The following is a 19,171-nucleotide window of genomic DNA, read 5'->3' on the forward strand; positions in this document are numbered from 1 at the left end:
CTATTTAAATGTGTTGTACTATATTACCATACTTTAATAATGTGGTGGGTTGACTCTGGCTTGATGGGCAGGTACCTACCAAAGCTGCTCTACCACTCCCCTCTCCAGCTGGACAGGGGAGAAAAAAGTATAACAAAGGGTTCATGAGTTGAAATAAAAACAGAGGGAGGTCACTCATAAATAATCACAGGCAAAACAGATTTGACTTGGGACAAATAGATTGAATTTATTACAAATCAGAAACAGGGCTGGATAACAAGAAATAAAACAAATTTTAAAAATGCTTTCCACCCACACCTCCCTCCTTTCCCAGCTCTACTTCCTCCCCACCAGCAGTGCAAGGAGACAGGAATGGGGGTTATGGTCACTTCACCACATGTTCCTCCTTCTGCTCAGGAAGAAGAGTCCTTCCCCTGCTTCAGTGTGGGGTCCCTCCTGCAGGAGACAGCTCTCCATCAGCTTCTCCAGTGTCAGTCCTTCTCATGAGATGCAGTTCTTCATGAACTGCTCCAGCATGGGTCTTTTCCCATGGGGTGCAGTCCTTCAAGAACAGCTGGCTCCAGCATGGGTCCCTCACAGGGTAACTAATCCTACTAGCAAACCTGTGACAGCATGACAATAGCGTGCTCCAGCATGGATTTCCCACAGGGTCACAGTCTCCCTTTGGGCATCCATCTGCTCTGGCATTGACCTGCATGGGCTGCAGGGGCACAGCTGACGCACCAGGATCTCAGCATGGGCTGCAGGGGAATCTCTGTTCCAGTGCCCGAAGCACCTCCTGCCCCTCCTTCTCACTAACCTTGGTTTCTGCAGAGCTGTTCCTCTCACATATTCTAACTCCTCCCTTCTCTGAGCACTATTACAACTGCACAGTAACTCTTTCTCCTTTTTAAATACAGTATCGCAGACGTGGTTCTACTGTCCCTGATGGGATTTGCCTTGGCCAGCAGTGAGTCTGTCTTGGAACCAGCTGGCACTGGCTCTGCCAGACATGGGGAAAGCTTCTGGCAGTATCTCAAAGAAGCCACTCTGGTAGCTCTCCCCACTCTTCCCCTGTTACCACAACTTGGCCATGCAAACCAAATACAAATAAACATGTATTTTTATGTATTTTCTGTATATTTCTGCTTTCATTCTTTGGACAAATAAAACATTTTGGAGAGCGCAACAGAAATGGGTATTTCTACACCTGACAGCTTTCATCTCCTAAACCAGAAGAACATATCCTTTCATCAAAAGGATGGTGTTAAAAAAAAGTCAAACAGTACACTGGTGTCCAAGATGCATGAGGGTACAAATTATACTCCCATCTTATTAAGCTCTACTGTAATCTGACACTAAAGTCAATGTGATACTCTGCTAAACACTGGGATGAGTGTTCTGACAGTCCAGAGCAGGTATGCTCTTCCTTCCATGTGTTCTTCAGAAAAAGACAAAACTAATAATTTTGTAAACTGCATTGAATCTTGCAAAGCTTAACCCTGTGAAGGAATCTGACACACCCATTTGAGGTGGCTTGGGTTGTACAGAAGGCTATTGAAGACCATCAAAATGGCAGAAAGATCATTAAAACTCTGCTCAAGCCCATGCCTAACTATGAGATTTTACATGTACAGAGATGATGCTGTTTGTGAGAAATAGAATATGAAACAATGTCTTATCACAGGTCTTTGGTGCAGCAGTTTATTGTACAGGAATGCTTGCAATGGCAATAAAAGGCATCAGTGTTTTCCCTTTGTGTTATAAACTCTGTAGGTTGCAGTGTGCATCATCAGCTACCTGCTGCTTTCCTGCCTAATACAGTGGATGTCAAACATTTTTTCAGTGACCACCAGACTCTTGAACCGTCTTGCATGAGAAGTTACTACCCTATAAAAGGACAAAAATATTAGAATGAACTCTTAATGAAATACAGATAAAAATCTCATCTTTCAGAGATGTGATTTGCAATGTTAAACTGCTTAATTTAGCAGCAATATTTTAAAAGCTGAAACAAAAGAATACTTACTGACTGTTAAACCTTTTACAGGCTAAATGTTCTATCCCTGGCTTCTAGACTTCATTCCATGTCTTTCTGTGTCAAAAATCTCAAACATTTTTCCTTCAATGTTTATTTTCTGCATTTTCCCCCAGTGTGTTCATAGTAATCACTATGAGGTGATTCCCAGAGGTCAAATGACATATTTATATGTTGGAGTCTGAGATACAGAGTGTGTGCCCTTGTTTTTAATACTTAGTTATAGGATTCAAAAAACCACTGAATTTCATATAATATGAAATTCGTGGGCATGTTTTCATGATGATCCATGAGAACAAATATTAAAGTTAAACAGGAGAAGTGTAAATGTGTAGATTAGAAAGTTTTTTAAATCACTGGGTGAATGGGTTGAGGTTTAGAGTTTAAGGTAGTTTAGAGAGCAGGAGACAAGATGGAGGATTTACGGTGTTGTCTCTTGTCCTTCTTCTTTCTTCTTCATGTCCTTTCCTAGGGGTTTTTGGGTAGTAGTAAGTGATTGGGTAAAAAATGCCGCAGTGCAGCACACAGGTGTTGGGTCGTTGGGTCACTAATAAAAGTAACTTAGTTGGCATCTCTTAATTGGCTAAATGGACATATAAAAAGACCTTGAAGAAGATCTTTGTTAGCCATTTTACCCCTTTACTATCATAGTGCACATAGCTCCTTGTATCTTGTAATGTTGATAAGAAAAAAATAAACAACTGAGACCAAACGAGAGAAAACACTAGCCTCCCATCTCATCAATCTTCAGTTCAAAGGGAAAAAGAACCCAAATCCAAAAGTCCATAATGGGACATTTATATATGGGTCTTTTAGCATAGCATTATTACATATATAATATGTGGACACTGGGTAACATTTTTGTCTAATCATAAGAATTAGATGTCAGTCTTCACTTCCTGTCTTCCTATGAATGTAATCCATACAATAAAACTACAGCTAAGCAACACAAAAAACAGTCTGTGCAATATATTGTGGTTTACTGTGCAGTAAAATGCTCACTACTCAAGACTTTGGTGGGTTTTTCTCTCTACACTAACCAACAGTGACTGCACTTTTTTCTAGATCTAAAAGGAACATTAATTGCTGTGATCAACAGTTTTATTTACTTCAATTACAAATTTTTAATTATAATTTTTTGAAAGTACAAAAACTTCTGAAACTTTTGTGCAATTTACAAGGACAACTGAAACTGGGAAACAGGTTTTGTAAAAATTGGTATGTGGTGCAGGGAAAGTGAGCTAGAAAACATGAGTAGCATGTACTGAGTTCCCCGAGTACCCCTTTCTCTATTAATATCTGTCCATGACACACTTGGCACTGTGTCCTTTCCCCACTCGTATCTCAGCCGCAGACCTTCTACCCATGAAAATTATTTTCATCGATTTGTCTAGTCAGTGTCCCAGTGGACACAACAAATCCACAGCTGTTTTGATGAAAGAACAGCCTGCAAAACAGCATTTGTGACCATTACTGGTAGGCTGTTATTTCTCTGGGTGTTTGCAGGTAAAAAGGGTCCTGCATGCACCCACATCTTCTGATTTCCACAGCAGACAGTTTCTGTTCCTGGGGACAGCACCAAAAAGTATTCCAGATGTAACATCTTCCCTCACCATTACAGACAAAACCAGGTCATCTGAGAAAGCTATGGAGTATTTAGCATTTTAGACATGAAGTCCATTTACACGCTAGGATCTCAGAAGATAAGGGTGTATGTCTCAATGTGCATCTCAAATACGGATAGCTGGATGGCTGTGGAGCCAAGAAAGCTGGTAATAACAGACAGAAATGTTGGTAATAGCCAAGGATTGTTTGTTCTAACACAGTCTAAGAAAGAATAAGATAGGACAGCACCTTTTCCAGGACAAACACTGTTGTTTCACTTTCTGGAGCACAGCCCAGCACAGTGCAAGTGCAGGAGTGAAGCCAAGAAGTGAGCATGAACTGTAGGGGATATCAAGACCATCCAAGACCCTTGAAGCCCCCTTCCCTTCCCGCACCTTCCCGCACCTTCCCTTCCCGCACCTTCCCTTCCCTTCGTCAGGAACTGACCTACCACTTCACACTTTTGTAGACCCCCTGACTTTTGTCGTTTTGCTCAACCACAAGCATTTGTGAATCTTGGCTACTCCCTTCCCAGAAGGGTGAAAATGTACATACTAGAATGCAGATCGGGCTCCAGGAATGGAATTATACAGCCTGTTTCCGAAACGAAACAAAACAAAACAATAAAACCCTAGGTCCATAAAATATATTAACGGGTGTCCCTGTCTAATGAGGACACATCCAAGTCTTAGGAGGGACTCTCATCGCACCTGAGGGGAGGCTGAAAGCACCTGAGGGTCGGCCGAGCCCATCAGCGGGGGAGGGTGGAGGAGGGAGGGCGGCCCACCCCCCCGCAGGGCCGGTAGTGGTACGCTCCGCCGGCGGGGCTGGGTTTCCCGCCTTGGCGGGCGCGCGGGTTCCCCTCAAGTGCCTGAGGGGCAGCGGCGTAAGCGAGGGTCGGCAAAGGACAGGAAAGGACAGGAAGGCCTGACGTGCCTGCTACTGAATAATTCCTACATTCAGTTAATGTCTCTCTCTCGCTCTCTCTCTGTACATGTGTTTCACTGCCATATGCAGCAAAAAATTGAAAACTTAGTTTTCAAAATAGGATCATCAGCTACAATAGTTGTAAAAGTGATACTGGGAAAGCATGGATGGCAAGGGGTCAAAGAGGCATTAAAGGAAGGTGTCACTTTTACAGCAGCCAAACCCACAATTTAAATCTTTAATTTTTCTCCCAGTGACATAAATATCATCATTCAAATCAGGAGTGGGAGGTTTAACAAAAATGCCTTTGGAAGACATAACGTGTAATAGTAATATGCACAAAAATAACAGTGATGAGTTTTCCTGCTGGAAAAAATGCAACATTATTAATACAAAATTATTTTTAATTTACTGTTCCAGTTCAGCAGGAGTTTTGTACCCAGTGGTACTGTTGCCAAGCGCTGAGCACATCCTGTCTTCCGAGAAAACAAGTGATGCCATAGAATAAGGAAGCAAACAAAACAGCAAAACACGGCAGCTCTCTGAATTCTATCCTCTGTCAAAATGTGGAGAGTGCAACACAGTTTAAAAAGTATAATTAAAAAAATGGTCATTGACAAATATAAGATACTGCCCATGATAAAGATTGAAAAAGTCAAAGGATTGACATTCACAGTGTGCATTTAGATTATCAACTAACAGAATACTAAGATTTGTAATTATTTTACAAATTTGAGTGTCCTGAATACATAAACCCTAATTTAACAAATCATTGCACTGTAGTAAATTACATGTCATTAAGATTACTAATTAATTAAAAAATAACACACACACACCCCCATTAATTTAACTAAGAAGCATTAATTTTTCAAAGTTTATTATATTCTGAAAACTGTTAATTTTAAAAACTGAGCTTTGGCTTATGATTTAGTCTTAGTCTCACTGAGGAAAGAGTGGGCACAAGAGAAAAAGTATTAAACACACAGAACCAATATCTTACTGCTTTGTTCAAGAAGTTATACATAAAAGCTTGTAAATATTGAATGACTGAGAAAATTATTCATTTGTGTAATTTTGGTTTCTGCTTAGTGTTGTGCATTTACCTATTTGTGCTTAACTGTACTGCCAGTATTTCTGTCTGGAAACTCATTCAGTTTCTGGGTAGTGAACACATTTTAACTTCTGGTTCATCTCCCTGGTTGCAATTCTTTTGTTATTTGTAAAAAGGCTGTTCACACACCACATAGAAGTCATGATTTTGTTTGGATCACATGGTTTACTGGTATTGGAATTTTTGTCTCACAGAACCTGATGTTGAGAGATAGTTTGAATATTTTTAGAAGCATTCATGTCATGTATTTCAGATCTTGAAAATATATGTTGAAGATTCTGTAAGTAGAATTTATAAAATTAGGGGTTGTGTTAAAAATCTGGAACTATATGGGTGCCTATCAAAATACTGTATTTTTATTCTGCAGCAAGGTTTATGACGTGTCACAGTGCCTATTACTGATTTAACACTTTTTGTTTATAATAAAATATGTAAGTGCCTTTAAACCTCAGTAGTCAAGTATTAGAGCATTTACACAGATAAAAGATGCTGCCTTAATATGTGCCTGGTGCATTATTCTCTTTATAGAAGTAGGTCCAGGCTAACTTTTTAATTGCAGAAAATTTACAAATTCAACTACAGTATACCACTTTGGAAGATATTGTTTAGGCTTTCTGACATTCATTGTATTTCCTAGAAATGCAAGATCTTAAATAGCCTGAAGTTTAGCTTCAACACAAAAATAGTTTTAATTTTAAAAAATAGTCTTCTTTGTTCTTCTTACATTTTTGCCTAAGAATTTACATAGTGTGAATGAGAAATATATTAATTTATAGATATATTTTTTATATCTAGTGATCATTTGATTATATAGTCCAGAAATAAATGAATCATAGTGATGAACAAACTATGAAGAAAACCAGTGTAGTCAACCTTGATAAACTTTTAGATGACTTCTCAGAGATAGAAGAGGTAAGTGAAGAAGGTAAAAAATGTTGAGACTGCAATCTATAATTATTTTGTGACATTTTCAAAATCTTTTTGAGTGAAAATTTCTTTAAGTTGTCTCAGCTGTCATGCCTTGTAATACCAGTTTCATGTGAAAAACTGTTTGTACTGACCGTATCCTGGAGTCATGGGAGTGGATTCTGTGAAGTCTGAGAAGCCTTTGTTTCTGCGATAGAATTTCCATCATCCAGAGGTCAAATTGGCTTCTCAGAAAGAGTGTGGAAGATGAAGATGAACTGTATTACACGGCTTTCATAGAATCACAGAATTGTTTGGGCTGGAAGGGACCTCAATGCCCACCTAGTTCCAAACCTCCTTCTGCAGGAAGGGACACCTCTTACTAGACCAGGTGGTCTAGTGCTGGGGTATCCTCTCAGAAATTGTTCCTTGTTCTAGAAAAATGTCACTGCCCTATCAGGAGCATGAGTGCCTACATTTCATATGTATTGAGCTTCCTTTATCTTATATGTGTGTCATTTCTTAAAAGATTGACCCTCTGAGGAAAATCAGTACTGTGTTTCCTTTTAGATTGATGTTGATCAGATTTCTGCTGATTTCCTGGTCAGCAAATCCATACTAGAGGTAATATAAATGAAGTACCTGAAATAAATTTAGCATTTCTCTTGGAATAAACTTATTATACCAGCTCCTTTCCCTATATACTGTTCAAGTTGTTGCTCTGCAAGAGCACTGACAGTCTCATATGCAAAGCTGTAGAAAGAAACTCAGTCCAAGATGATTGATCCAGACTCTGGGCTACAAAACTGAGAGGAAAATAGTTTATAAGTCATGATGTAAGTCAGCATTCTTAGTTCTGTGGGGTAAACTTGGAATACAAAGAATCTCAAGTCTTCTTCATTCTTCTCTATAAAAGAATTTCCTGAATGGGAAATAGTACAGGCTTGGACTGCAGTTGCAGTATTGTGGAATTGTTAAGTTTTTTATTCACTTAAAACTCAAAACTGAAAACATGTTAATATAATATTAGTCTTTCTCCAATTTTCTAGAAAATATCAGAAATTAATGAAGTGAATAACCTACTGATTCATCAGCTGGAAAAATGTAATAGATTGCTAACATTAAGCCAATCAAAGGAAGAATCAGTAAAAGAGGGTAAGTTTTTTTGTTAGAAAGGTATGATTTTTGCATATATTCAAGAAGTTCTGAGAGATATTTTCATTATTTTCTACCATAAAAAATGACATATAAAGGATCGAAGAAACTCTGGGAAAAGCAGTAATGCCTAATTTTGAATCATGTAATGAAATCCATCTCATAGTAAATATTCATATCCATATTAATTTTATGAGGATTTAGACTGTTCAATGGGTGCTAATAAAATTTAATTTACCATTTATAGATGAAAGTTATAAGTCTATAATCATAATTAAAAAGTTATGAAACAAAGGAGGAAATAACAGAGAAAATTATAAAATTAAGACTTGTTTTGTTCTAGAACTGGTGTTAGATGAGTATTTGAAATGAGAAACAGTATCTAGTGCTTAGCATGGATTTGTGGTTGCTTATTCTTTTGTAGTTTGTAAAGTAGCTGAAAGGTGCGTCTTTTTGTAGGACTTTCATCTCTGAGAAGTCAGCCTGCTGAAAGTTAGGAAGCAGGGTAGGGCCAACGTTAGTTTCACACAGGAGGGAGATTGCCAGTGGGGTTTCATTTATATTCACTGAGACTTGGATAATTTAGCATAATCAGAAACTGAGTGTTGTAATTGAGCTATTGAGTGAGTGAAGTTTGCTTATGATGATAATCATTTGGTATATCTTCAGATATACCAAAAAACTCATGGTACAGAATGACCATGATGAAGTGATGAAGATCAGTAGCAGCATAAATGGGAGGCATTTTGTATAAACAATGGTTGATGTTAGTTGGCTGCTTTTCAGGGAAGAGATCTTGGTGTCCTCTAAACAGTTCTCTTAAAATATTTGTATTCTCTTAAAATATTAGTAGACAAAGAAACAAACACAGTGGTAGGCATAATTACGGAAGAAAAAAAGAGAAATAAGCATTGTGACTCTGTAAAGTCTGTGATTTTTGTTTGATGTTCTGGTCCACACATCTCAAAACAGACATAGAAGAGCTAGAAAAGGTAACAGAGAAGGAGGCAAGGCTTGGTATTGCTAGTAAGGAGCAAGGTATAAGGAATCAGGAACCACTCCTGTAACAAAGACTATGGACATAGGGGGCTTAACCATGCAAGGCTCACTCCCACTGTGCCCATGCAGGGCTGGCCCAGCAAGAACTGCCATGGTCAGCCAAAAGTCTACATTGCCAAACAAGTCTGTACTGATGGGAGTGACTCAGGAGGCTGAGTCAGAATGGAGTTCAGAAATGGTAACAAAGGCCAGACATGGCCCAAGGATCTCTACTTGGTTCCAAGTGATGAGGCAGGTCTGATATCAAGTCAGAAAATTGCTCCCTAGGTCATGACCAGGGTCAAGTGTATGGCTGACACACAAATGCAGCATAGGCCAAGGGCTAAAGCCTGAGTTTGCAAGCAGCTCCCTTACCATGGGAAGGAGAGACAGCTATTTCTGAATCTGCTGCCAGCTTTTCTTCAATTACATCATCTACACTCTTTCTAAGATGGCCTTGTGCCCAGCCTAACCCCCAAGAAAAGTGTGTGGGGGAAGATGCACATGGGGCTTTCACAGGTTTGCTCACAATTTTAGAACACCTGAAGAAATACTTCAGTTGACTGTGAACTTTTCAGCCAAGACAAAGAATAGAGATGATGTGACTCATAGCTGTAAAATTGTGAATGGAATAGAGAAAGTGATTACAGAATAAAATATTCATTGTCTAATGTAATAAAAAACCATATGGAAATAAAGCATGTTTATTGATTTAAAGCTAAAAAAAGGAGGAACTTTTCCACACATTACAAAATAAAGTTAAATCAATTCCACAGAAGCCTGTGGATAACAGAAGTATACATTAATCCAAAAAGACTGGGAAAAAAATCACAGAAAACAACAAATTTTTGAAACACAAAGACAGTATCTCTCACTGTCCCCCATCATTCTGTGTTTGGGAAGTTGAGAGGACGTACTAATGATAGCATTTATCTACATTTTTTTCATCTTTCCTGAATAATTTTGTAGTGTGTATTGTGAAGGTGGCATAGTGAGCTGGATGGAACTTTGGTTGGAGTCAAAAACACTTGTTTCCTTATTAAGCAGAGAAGTCAGAAAGTGCAGTACAGTCAATCAGAAACAGAAGAGGCTTCTTTATTGATGAAACCAGAAAGGAGTGGGTTTACATAAAACAGTTTGTAAAAAAGGAAGGGAAAACGTGAGCAAAACCAAGAAATAATTCTTACCGTAGAATCTATGGTATAAAAGCTAGAAGAGAAAGTAAGAGAGACAACTCAGGTGACCAGAGCATCTGGGATGATTCCAACAAGAGAGAGGAACAGACTGAAAACAGATCAAAGTCAGAAGAGAGATCTGAGCTTTGTAAACAGTATTGCCTCACTTTCATGAGATAAGAGAGAAATTATATGATGAGATAGTTATGCCGATATAACTGAAGAGAACAGCCTGTGGAGCTTCTTTTGAAACACAGGATGGAGAAAGAAGTGTGGGTGGCGGAAGTCCAAGTGAAAATACCAGAGCAATCAGCCTGAAATATGAACTAATGTTTCAGCAACTGGGATAGTCAGGAAAAAACAAATCTCAACAATATTGAAGTCATAGGGATAGTGCAGATATAAATAGGAGGCAGAATTTCTGGAAGACAAGTGTCCTGGTCAATGAGTAAGAGTTATTGCAGAGATATTAGTAACATTGACAAAAACAAGTGAAAAACAGGAACTTGGAACAAGGCAAGACATCCAAGAGGTGATTCTGAAAGCTATTTGATGATAATGAAGTAAAATATGAATAAAATGCCAAGGGGACACAATGTATTTAGAAATAAAAGACAATTATCATGGCTGCTCTGTTAGGTTAAGCTCAGAGAGACTGTGGAGTCTCCCCCACTGGAACCATTCAAGAACCATCTAGTTGCCATCCTGTGCAGAGTGCTCTGGAATGGCCCTGCCAGAGCAGGGAGGTTGGGCCAGATGACCCAGTAAGGGCCCATTCTCTGATACTGTACTTACCAGTAAGGTAAACTATTAAATTGATGCGCTTAACAATAAGGTAAACCTATCAAATACCAGAGCATGAAATGCTTCTAAGTTTATAGTTTTGAACTGTATTCATTATTGGTGCTCATAAATCGGAGCTTCAAAAAGAACATCTTGGGCAGAAAATTGGCATAACCAGTGGCAGAGACTGTCACAGGAACCTTCAGGTAAACAGTTAACATGTTACTGGAGATGAACAGAGCCTGTGAAAAGTGGTGGTGACATTAGGAGTATTTCAAAATGATGTGAAAGGCTGATGTAGTGATTATAAATTAGTAAGTCTGTATAATTTCTAAATAATTTTTCTTTTTCTTTTTGCAATTGATAGAAATAGTCTTTGCACCTTTATTAAATTGACCTTCCACACTGACCCTTCAAAAGAAGTAATAGCATATGTGGTATTCAGAATCAGAGTACTAAAACTTTCGCATCTAATAGTTCAATTTTTATAAAAACCTTTTGGAAGGTCAAAGCACTCTGGGATTAAAAGAGATGCTAGATCCTCTTTAGTATTGATGAGCTTAGAGAGGGGTCCTGTGCTGCTCTGGAGAGGCACAAGGGACCAAATACAGCATTGATTTCAATTGACTGATAGATTCAATCTTTACTCTGGCAGTCGTTATCTGAACAGACTGTAGTTGTGAGAATGGCTTTTATAGAGTGATAATGCCAGTTGTGTCTTGGAAAAAGTTTTCTCCCAGCCTTATGTCCCAAGCTGTTTCCCAGAACCCAAGTCAGCCACAGTTCCTGAAGTATCTTTTGAAGGGTTGGTCCAATTACAGAAGAGGAACGGGAAGAAAGAGTGCTGTGGAAGGAAACGCTGTTGTTCCACCTACTCTGAAGGGTTTGTGGCTACTAGTGGTAGTGGGGTGGAGGATGTAGAATTTTATCCTGACTGAAGAACATTTTGCTTTAAGGGGGAAAAAAAAAAAAGGCATTTCACACCCCAAAAAAATTTCTAGCTGAGAACCTGAGAACCTGAGAACTCCTTGATATCCTGGTCAAAAGTCTTTCCTGGAATTGTTTAAGGTAGAAAAAGATTGGAAATTCTGGAGGAAATGCAAAGAAAGGAAGAAAACATCTAAATATTGAGGTAGTGGGTAGTGAAACACTTATATCCAAGATAAGGTGGATAGCTTGGACAATGTATATACTCTCTGAGAGGTCATAAATTAACTTTATTTTCTCTTGATACATTCTTTGCTAAAAAAATTAGATTCTAAACAACAATTTTTGTTTTGTGTACATCATTGCAGATCCATTTTAGACAGATACAAGTCTATCATCTTTGTTTTCTACTCCTAAACCTTTTCTATGGCAGCTCAATAGACTCTTGTGATGCTACAGTTCTGAATTAAACTCTAATATAGTTTTCTGAAAGAAAGCAATCACATTTTTGTTTTAAGTATTTTGAAATGCTTAAGGAGGTTCTATTTAACGTCTTCAGGGTTGTGTATTTGTTTATTTAGTCTTTCTAAGGTTTAAAAGGAAGAAGTGGTTGATGTAATTGCCCTATAAAAAAATCAGTTATAAATGCAGATGAACACTTACGCTGTTCAGTCTTTCTGCATGTAGGCAGTATTCCTTATGGGAAGGAACTACACAGAATCTATAGCAGATGCTATGACAGTGGCCACAAGGCTGTAAACATTAAGCAAAATTCTGCTTCTTTTCCTTAATGTGGGCTAGTAAAACTTGTGGGTTCCCAAGAATTTTTTCCAGTCAGAACTTTAAGTACATATGAGATTTGCTGAGATATGTCCTTTAAAACTAAGAAAGATGAGCAGATATTCTTGGGACTGTACAAAAGAGTGGTTTACACTTTAAGAATTGTGATAGTTTTTAAAAACTAGCTGCTGTGCTAGTGTTGACTGAGAAGTCTTTCCAAATTTTGCATGGATTACAAGCGTCTGTGTTTATTTCCATGCATTTTCAAATGGGACGAAATCCGTAGTAGAACTAGTTGGTACAAACGGGCGTGCTGATCTCGTCATTCCGACTTTGAGCAGGATTTTTCCGCAGTTGGTTTTGATCCGGCTCAGGAACCGAGGGACAGGCGATGTATTTGCGCTGCTCGTGCTCCCTCTACTGTTTTATTTGGAAGCACGGAACGGGAGAAGGTATCTGGCTAACGTACTCGGCTGCGTGAAAAGCGGACTTGATGGACGATTAGACTGACGGTCAAAAAGACTACGCGGAAAACTGAACCTGTTAGCTGTGATCTTAGCTCATCTCCTTCACTCCATTATTTGTAATGTAGTCTTTACACGACAGACAGTTTTCAAAAGGGCTGTGGTCTGATGAGACAATTAACTGTTATTTAGCGAACTTCTGTGTTGTGGAAATTAAAAGCCATCTAAGAAACGCGGTGGTACTCAGGAAAGAGAAAGAGAAGTTTTAAAATTAAGCAACATCAGTTGTAGAGCCCCCACTATTCTCAGTCTTCGACAGTTTTGCGACTTTACTGATAAATTTACAATGAACGTAAGGGATAAAAGTCATATTTAATGAAAACCAAATCCTGTATTACAGGAAGTTCATACGGTGTTTGAATATTAAAAATACAGTTTAAGAAATAAAATTATGAAATAAAATTTTGAAAGTACACAAATTGATAAGCACTTGCATATGTAATTCTCCTGTATAAAATTAAACAGTGAAGACATAGCACATATTCTGAATATGTGCTCATATTCAAAAAGCTTCTGTTGAGCCACAAGATGAACGTTACATGCATCAAGAAAGGGGTACAAAAGGGGTGAGAGACTGCAATGAGTGGACACCCTTGGTCTTGTTGAAAAGGAAATACTGTAAGGAAAGTAAGTTTCAGTTTCATTAAATACATCAAACTGCTGGAAGGCTGATTGAGAAAACTTCTAGTACTGCCCAGAAAACAAAAAGATGCTTGTTTTCTGACTAGAAACAAACATGTAATAGTTTTATGAAATTGTTTGTATTGCTTCACAAAATTGCTTCTAATCAATCATCAAACTAAAAGCTAGTATTAAGCAGTAACCATGTAATAATAACATGACTTATTTCTACAGTCAGAAAAAAGATTTAGGGTAATATTTAACCAAAATTATTATAAAATATTTGAGAAAATTTTGTAAACAAAATGAAAAGTTGTGAAGACACTATTCAAAAAACCGGATGTTTCATTTCTTTCAGAATGCAGTACTCTACAGAATGTGATAAAGGGTTTAACACAAACCATTGAAAACCAGTGTAATGTGAAAGGTAAAGGCAAAAAATGTTATTTTATATAAATGCTGTACTGTCATTTTGAATGAGCAGGCATTTAATTTTTTCATTTATATTTACTGATTTTTTTCAGACAAACTTACTGGCAGGCAAAGAGAAACAAACAAAAAAACATCTAAAAATCAATCGTGCAGTAATAAATGTCTACTGCCATTTTCTTGCTTAGAAACCGCCTCAGGAGGGTTATTTTAATCAATAGTTGGGCTTTAAATTCGTTATAGTATAACACAGGCAATTTTACAAAAGGTGAGAAAGTATCATTCAGCTGTTGACTATTCAAGTGTTTATGCACAGTTTTTATCACTTCGTTAAACCAAAGTGTCTTAATCCTTAATATACAGTTTTATTAAATGTTACTGCTGTTATCCACATATACTTAATAACTAATCATTTTTACTTGAAAATAAAGTATATAGGTATTTGCTATATCTTTATACTACAGCTCAGCAGTACACCATCATTATGCATTCAAGGCATATTAGCATATCCAATTCTAACATTGGCAGTATATGCATGTTTTTAATACTCAAACTGATATTAATAATAAAAAAAATCCATCTATTTTCTCTAAATTCTGTGTTTGCATACTGTTTTCTAGTTTTTGGGAAACAAGTACTTAAAAACTTGCATCTTTCAATTTGAAACTATTGTTTCAAGGCCATGATAATAGCCTTTTATTTTCTGAGTCAAAGAACTTTGCATCTAGATTTTCTTGACTGCATCAGTTATCAGAAGACTAAAGAAAGTTCTAAGTAGTAATACCAGGCAAATATTGTGATTAAACTATTATTTTTCTTGCTAAAAAATGGAGAATGACAGTATGTAGTTCTGTGATGATGATTATGCCATAAAAAAATTTCTCAAAGTTCAGCCAAGTCAAAAAATGCAAGCAATTTCCGTATTGTGCTTTCATCCTAAAGAAATTGTCAAAATGTACTTTTTAGTGTACCATATAGTTTTTGTTTATGTAGATGAAAATGATAGACTGAAGGGAACCATTCACATCTTGGAAGATAAATTAAAGACTTGTGAAGAGGTATGTCACAAATTATCATTCCTTAGGTAGAGGAATAATATTGTGTCTCTATTATGCTGCATATCATTTTGTTTAGGGCTTGCTATTGATAGTCTTATTGTTGCTCTTCTCTCAATGATTTTCGTGTGTAAAAAGGAAAGGGTTGTTCTCATGACAATATTCATGTGAGGTGTTAGGAGAACTGAGAAGTTAAAACTTCTTGGTGCTGAGGATTTTGGTGCAATCTGAGGTGCACTTGGGGGTTTTTTAGCTGTATTTAACTTTAAATTGAACTTCACCTTCACCATTCTAATCCCTTGCACTAAAATAATATTTTGTGTGGAAATACAGTTTTCACATTGAAGATGCCTGGTTATGCTGACAGAGAATCAGGGGTGGTCTGAATTTTGTCCAGTTTATTCAGGAATACTCCAAAGATAATAGGGATAACTCTTATCTGTACCTCATAATAAATTCCATATATTGTCCTTTACTTTTTATCTATGGCACTCATTTTTGGAAAGAAGGTAAAACTAGCAGCGCTAGTCATAATCTCTGTTTTCAAAGTTCTCTGTGTGAAGAGTGCAGATCTGTTATCTGTTTAAGATCAGAAATCTCACTGCTGATTTTCTTTGCCTGTGTTGGTACTATGAGTTAAAATTAAATATTTATACCAGTAGAGCTTTTATCTTGATTGTTGGAGTAAAAAATAAGAATGCCTTCCAAAGGATATGATAAACTATTATTGCACCCATTAAACACATGTGAGCATGGTGGGACCTCCTGGTGTAGTTCTGAAGGTGCAGACCATGTCTCCATATACTCATCCCCAGTCAATGATCACCTTTGTGAGTGCCCTCAGGCATTGCCCTGTAGCAACCTTGTCAGAAGGCTGTAACCAGAACTTTGGAGTGAGCACCTCGACAGTGGCTGCTAGTGATAATGCTGGAGTAGTTATTGGACTAAATTTATAACTGTCATCTTCAAACTTCGAGTGTCAGTGCCACCAGCATCGCTATTGCTAGTATCACTGATGTGTCTACTGCTGCCAACATGAATACTTCTGGAATACTTCGTTTAAGCAATGCTAAAAAAACTCACACTTAAATCATGCACTCCTAGATCAAAAGTCCACAAAGGTGAAACTGTAGTCCCTTAACTAACTGCATAATTTTTCAGATCCTGTACTCAGGAAAGTAATACTACCTCTCCATTTGCCTGTCCTCCTAAGGAGTACAGTTTCTAATTTTATATTAACAGATAGCTTTAATACAATGAAATCTGCTGGTTTTCATCTGTGGACTTCAGCCAGACAGTGTAAGAAGTAATTGGGCATTTAAATTTAAAAGATTAAGAATAAAACAAGTACTGAATTATAGAGTGCTGTATATTTTCACATGATGGTTGTGCTTTGCAGAAGGCTAGGAGCATAGAAACTGCAAGATCTTAATAAAATATTTTACATTCACAGGAGTATAAAGATCAAATTGAGAAACTCATGATAGAAATTAAAAACAAAGAGGAAGACCACAAATTAGAAATAACGCAGTTGAATTGTGATATAAGGAAAAAATGTAAGTTCTCTGAAGACTGAACACTTTAATGCAATGGATAAAACATGCTGTCATCTATAGATGCTACATTTTGTCTAGGATAAATACCAGTTCCACTTCTTAGCAGAAACATGTGAACACTAGAAGTGGGCAGTGTTTAATGGAATTTTATCTTTGCTGAAGAGAGCAGAAAGTGGTAATGAAGCAATAGTACAGCAACACAGGATGAGCAGAAATTCCCAAATAGTTAGAACAAATGCCGGGAATATGGGCCTAAAAATCTGAAGGAATGAAATTTTAGGTTAAGTGGCAACTAGAACTTTGCTCTGAACTGTAAGTTAGACTGCTGTTAGAATGTCCTATCTGTGCTCAGCACAGAAGGACATTACTCACAAATAAATAATACTGCAATGAGGAAAAACTTCTGTGTTCATTTTCTCCATTAGAGACAAACTTAAAATGCAGGATTTTTTTGGTCATATAGGTGAAAGCAACAAAGAGAGTTTTTGTAAATTGTGATGCTTTTTAAAAAGACACCATCTGACTCGGATAGGACAGTGTGATTTTCATATAGTTTCAGTGTGGTTTTTGCTTGAATTCTCTTCCGGTGAAATGATGTTCAATAAAGTTCTAATATTTGGAAAACTGGTAATTTTTCATCTAAACATCTTCTATAATCATATTATTTGGTGTTACTTTGTTGCTAGTTGAAGTAAAAGAAATGGAGTATAGAGAAGAGAGAGAGAAAAAAGAACTGGAAATATTAGAGCTAACTAGACAGCTGAAAATTCAAAATGAAGAGAAGCAGAATGAAATAATTAAACTGCAGATAGAGGTATGCATTACAAAACTGACTTAAAGATGAACTGGGCATTGGGTAGGAAAAAACTATGTAGTGAAAAAATGTTGATTAGTACTTAACAAAGTAATATGATGGAATCTAGAAAACTTCATTATTTATTGTCTTTACAAGGATCAGTGGCAGATGCTTCCTTCTACAATGGTAACTCATTCCTGCTCAGGAGTCAAGATCCACCTATGGTATAGGGAGACTGAAGGTTGCTCTGTTCCAAATTAAATTATTTGAAAATTTTAAGATTTTGAGATACTAAAAAATTCAACAATGTTTTCTGCTTAACTTTCTTGTTTTTAATTTCTGAATGGTGAGAATATATATGTTTTAAAATAAAATTCCAATGAAAATTTCTAATCCTGCAGAGATTTAAGACAGAGCATTCAACATGTATTTCATTGCTCATGTTTTAAACTGCTCTCATAACAGAAAGGATTAAGGAAATACTTCAAATTGTTCACACATCAAAAAAGAAATAAGATGTGAGTGTTCAGGCTGTTATCTTTGGAACATAAGAGAAGAATGATGGTTTTGGAGGTCTTTAACACTCTCTGTATTTTCTCCTGCTGTAGATATGTTGCTGAGAATCCTTCAATTTTATTCTTTTTTCAGGAGTGTCTTTTTTTATCCACACGGTTTTAGTTTATCATATTTCTACTACTTTTCCAAAACTTTGAGGCTTTTTTTGAAGAAACATAGCTTGTAACTGCATTCTTTTTAAAATAAGCATAAGTAGCTTCATTTTCCTAGAATTAGTAGAAAGGCTTACTGCTACTAATTCTCAGGTAAAAAAAATGCAACTAATAAAAAGTGAAAATGACACTTGGCATACTTTTAGAACAGCTTTTTACTTTTTTCCCTATTCATTCTTACCATTTTGTCTTTGCCTTATCCTTTCAGTTCAACGCTAAATTGGCAAGAGCTCAGGATAAAACCACCAAGTCCTTTTCAGATGCTTCAGTCTTGCCACAAAGTATCTATCGAAGGGTAGGTGCTTTCATGTAGCACACAGATACTGTTTCAGGGTGTTTGAATCACCAATTCCCTGGGATTTCTCTGTTCTCTCCCACACATCCCTCCCACGTATACAGGACTGGATTCACAAAATTGTTAATTAAGATGGAGAAAGGTTTTAAGATCATCAGCTCCAACTGTCATGGCTCTTGACATATTGGTACTGCTGAGGGCAAGCACCAACAAAAAGCCACACGTGAGGTGGTCTTACTACAGTATTGTTAATCAGGAAACTTAAACTAGAGCTGCCATCAGTGACACTGATATAAACTCTGCATATGCTGCTTTTTTTGGTTGGCTTTTTTGTTTGTTTGTTTTGGGGGTGTTTTTTGGTTTGGTTTTTCTTTTTGTAGGCTTACAAGACTTTGGGATGGCAGAAAAAGAGGATTCTGGGAAAATAGCTTTTGTAATTTTGTAGTATAAAATACTAAGGAAAATATTTTTATTAGAATATATCTTATACGCAGTAGAAAAATGTATCAGTACGTAATTTTATGTGATGTTTAAGAATGAAGCCTTTGCCTGCACTTTTACAGAAACTGCAGCACCTCCAGGAAGAGAAAAACAAGGAAATTGAAATTCTCCGAAACACCATAAGAGACTTGGAGCAACGTCTTAATAAAGGCCAAGACCTGCCCTTAAAACGGAGGAGATTCTGAGTAAATGACGTGAAGTATTTCAGTGTTTCAAACTGTGCATCTCAAAATAAAAACAGG

General features: G+C 37.0%; 1 protein-coding gene and 1 long non-coding RNA gene across 3 annotated transcripts; one reads left to right on the top strand and one right to left on the bottom strand.

Annotated features, from left to right (window-relative positions):
• Nucleotides 1–1,667: 1,667 nt before the first annotated feature.
• LOC107215820 lies at nucleotides 1,668–4,397 on the bottom strand. Of its 2 annotated transcripts, none has more exons than XR_001525277.1 (3): nucleotides 4,333–4,397; nucleotides 4,074–4,216; nucleotides 1,668–1,869 (listed from the first exon to the last, which is right to left on the bottom strand). It is a non-coding gene; the product is annotated as an uncharacterized LOC107215820 (long non-coding RNA). The 2 variants fall into 2 exon arrangements; XR_001525276.1 differs by having other exon boundaries at nucleotides 4,070–4,216.
• An 82-nt stretch (nucleotides 4,398–4,479) lies between these two features.
• On the top strand, nucleotides 4,480–19,114 carry CCDC152 (coiled-coil domain containing 152). The gene is made up of 9 exons (XM_015615144.2): nucleotides 4,480–4,584; nucleotides 6,456–6,572; nucleotides 7,616–7,721; nucleotides 13,928–13,996; nucleotides 14,992–15,056; nucleotides 16,507–16,609; nucleotides 17,296–17,423; nucleotides 18,342–18,428; nucleotides 18,992–19,114. The coding sequence occupies exons 2-9, from the start codon at nucleotides 6,486–6,488 to the stop codon at nucleotides 19,112–19,114; spliced, it is 768 nt and encodes a 255-aa protein (XP_015470630.1). The 5' UTR covers nucleotides 4,480–4,584; nucleotides 6,456–6,485.
• Nucleotides 19,115–19,171: the final 57 nt, after the last annotated feature.

The sequence above is a fragment of the Parus major genome, chromosome Z (assembly GCF_001522545.3).
Source record: "Parus major isolate Abel chromosome Z, Parus_major1.1, whole genome shotgun sequence".
NCBI lineage: Eukaryota > Metazoa > Chordata > Aves > Passeriformes > Paridae > Parus > Parus major.

What these genes read in the sequence shown, in the direction of transcription:
- CCDC152 (XM_015615144.2), top strand. Translation starts at nt 6,486, where the DNA reads ATGAATCATAGTGATGAACAAACTATGAAGAAAACCAGTGTAGTCAAC. An exon ending in AAACCAGTGTAATGTGAAAG is followed by an intron (nt 13,997 to 14,991) that starts GTAAAGGCAAAA and finishes TTGTTTATGTAG; the next exon opens with ATGAAAATGATAGACTGAAG. An exon ending in TTGTGATATAAGGAAAAAAT is followed by an intron (nt 16,610 to 17,295) that starts GTAAGTTCTCTG and finishes CTTTGTTGCTAG; the next exon opens with TTGAAGTAAAAGAAATGGAG.